At 49.6% G+C, this 1,847-nt stretch overlaps 1 protein-coding gene across 1 annotated transcript; it reads right to left on the reverse strand.

The window, feature by feature from the left end:
• Positions 1–378: 378 nt before the first annotated feature.
• On the reverse strand, positions 379–806 carry ColSpa_06349 (uncharacterized protein; the record flags this gene model as incomplete). The annotated part of the gene is made up of 2 exons (XM_049272561.1): positions 379–426; positions 477–806. The coding sequence occupies 2 exons, from the start codon at positions 804–806 to the stop codon at positions 379–381; spliced, it is 378 nt and encodes a 125-aa protein (XP_049128518.1).
• Between the last annotated feature and the right edge of the window lie 1,041 nt (positions 807–1,847).

The following is a 1,847-nucleotide window of genomic DNA, read 5'->3' on the forward strand; positions in this document are numbered from 1 at the left end:
GGGAAACATAAATTATAGGAGTTCGGAAAGCGAGACCCTGGGGCATTGGTTTCCCCCGATCCACTGGACTTGGGGCCTGAATTCAAATGATGAAATTATAGAAGTTTTAACTGCTTGTGGATGAAATTCCAGTGGGATGTTTACGTACTCAATACTCGTGTGCCTGTGCCAGCTCGAATAGATACAGTCCGTAGATTGTTTGAGCAAGATCTGTAGTGAGCAAACCCTTGGACCAATATTTCTCAGTAGCCGAAAACGGATGTGCGAGAAACGACGATTGCAAACGCAACGACTGTGGCAGAGATTTAAGTATGATGGTGTGTAGCTATTTTATGTACAAGCTGGTTCCGCAGTCTCTTGCAAAATTAACATTTGACACTAGTACGTTTCTGCCTTGAGTGTCGCGGTAAGGCGCGGAATGTCAAACTGCTTCAGAGTCAGCGAATCTACTTTGAATGGTCTGGAGAGAAGCTTACGTCAATGTTTGATCTCATATCCCAAATTGTCACCTCCCTCGAGAACAGCATGAAAGACAAATTCTCATCAAGGTTGAGCTTTTGACTATCCAACTTGGTTTGCGAAGACCGGAGGTCTGATATTGACGAGTCGCCCTCATTGAGCCACAACTTGATGACAGTGTTGATAATCGGCATGTCTTGTCCACCAAAATACGGCCGTACATCGGCTCCAGGAATGGGAACGTGTATACTTGCGTTAGAAATGGTCCCGGCCGGCAGAGGCTTGATCAGCGCGTCAGCCAAGTCTCTGGCAAACGTCTCGTTGGAAGTGGCATCCTTGGTAGCCATGGCCCAGAAGAAGGCCACCAAAGGCCCAATGTTTTCTTTTGGCTGAGCACTTGCGGGGCCTTTAGGGATGTCGGTGAGAAATGTCTCGGTTGCTATGGTCGACATGGCCGTCTCGAAGTCATTGAAATTGTCACCATCCGGTCCAATCACCGTCTGGGTGTAGTTCGTCGAGGGAGGGCCAGTAAATGACGTTGGGGAGCTGCTATAGAGCTCCGCGACATCATCGCGCCCTACATAGATTTGGTTTGCTACGCTATTGTTGGCACCAAACACCCCGTCGAAGACATGGTCTTGGATGTACGCCAATGGGAAAGAATCATCCCGGGGAGCATTCCAAGATTTCTGGCCGTGGACTAGCGTGTGGTAGTATAGGAACTCTTTATGCGTCAGACCAGATCGGCGGCGAACAACGGCGAGTTGCTTCGGTAGCGACTGCGCTTGGGTCGTATGAATCTGATTCGCGACAAGACCAAATAGAAGGCCGAGGAACGGGAGTTGAAGCATGATTACTCATCGAGGGGTGCAGAGAACCGCTGAAGTATGTTGGTCACTCTTTTGGCTCGCCGGGTTTTATAGCAGCAAAACAGAAGCTCGATATTTATGTCGGGGTCGTGTTTGAACCCACTTCGCCGCTTACCGACCACTTCGGTGTGCTCGTCCAGCTCAAAACCGGGTGGGGCCGAAGGGTCGTGGGTATAAAGTCAGCTCACAAGATCAACCAAAACAACCAAGCCCACAAAATATGATACCTTCATTGGCCGTAGAAGCCCAGCGACCTTCGCTAAGAAGATGAAAATGAGCCGAGTCAATACCTGGCTCCATATGTTCCATGGTAACCGCCTATGCCCATAGCTCAATGCCTCCGGAAAGTGGATGGGTAGTAATCCCCCGCCCGGACTGAACCTTATTCTCGTTCGACACCCATAAAAGTTGACATGGAGTTTTGATTTCCATGGCTTGTGTGGAGTAAATACGATCATGGTCTGGGCTCTTTGGCTCTTCAGATTGGCTCGGGAATCCAGTCCTTGGACGCTGGGGGTC

This window comes from Colletotrichum spaethianum, assembly GCF_022836535.1.
Source record: "Colletotrichum spaethianum MAFF 239500 DNA, contig15, whole genome shotgun sequence".
Lineage (NCBI taxonomy): Eukaryota > Fungi > Ascomycota > Sordariomycetes > Glomerellales > Glomerellaceae > Colletotrichum > Colletotrichum spaethianum.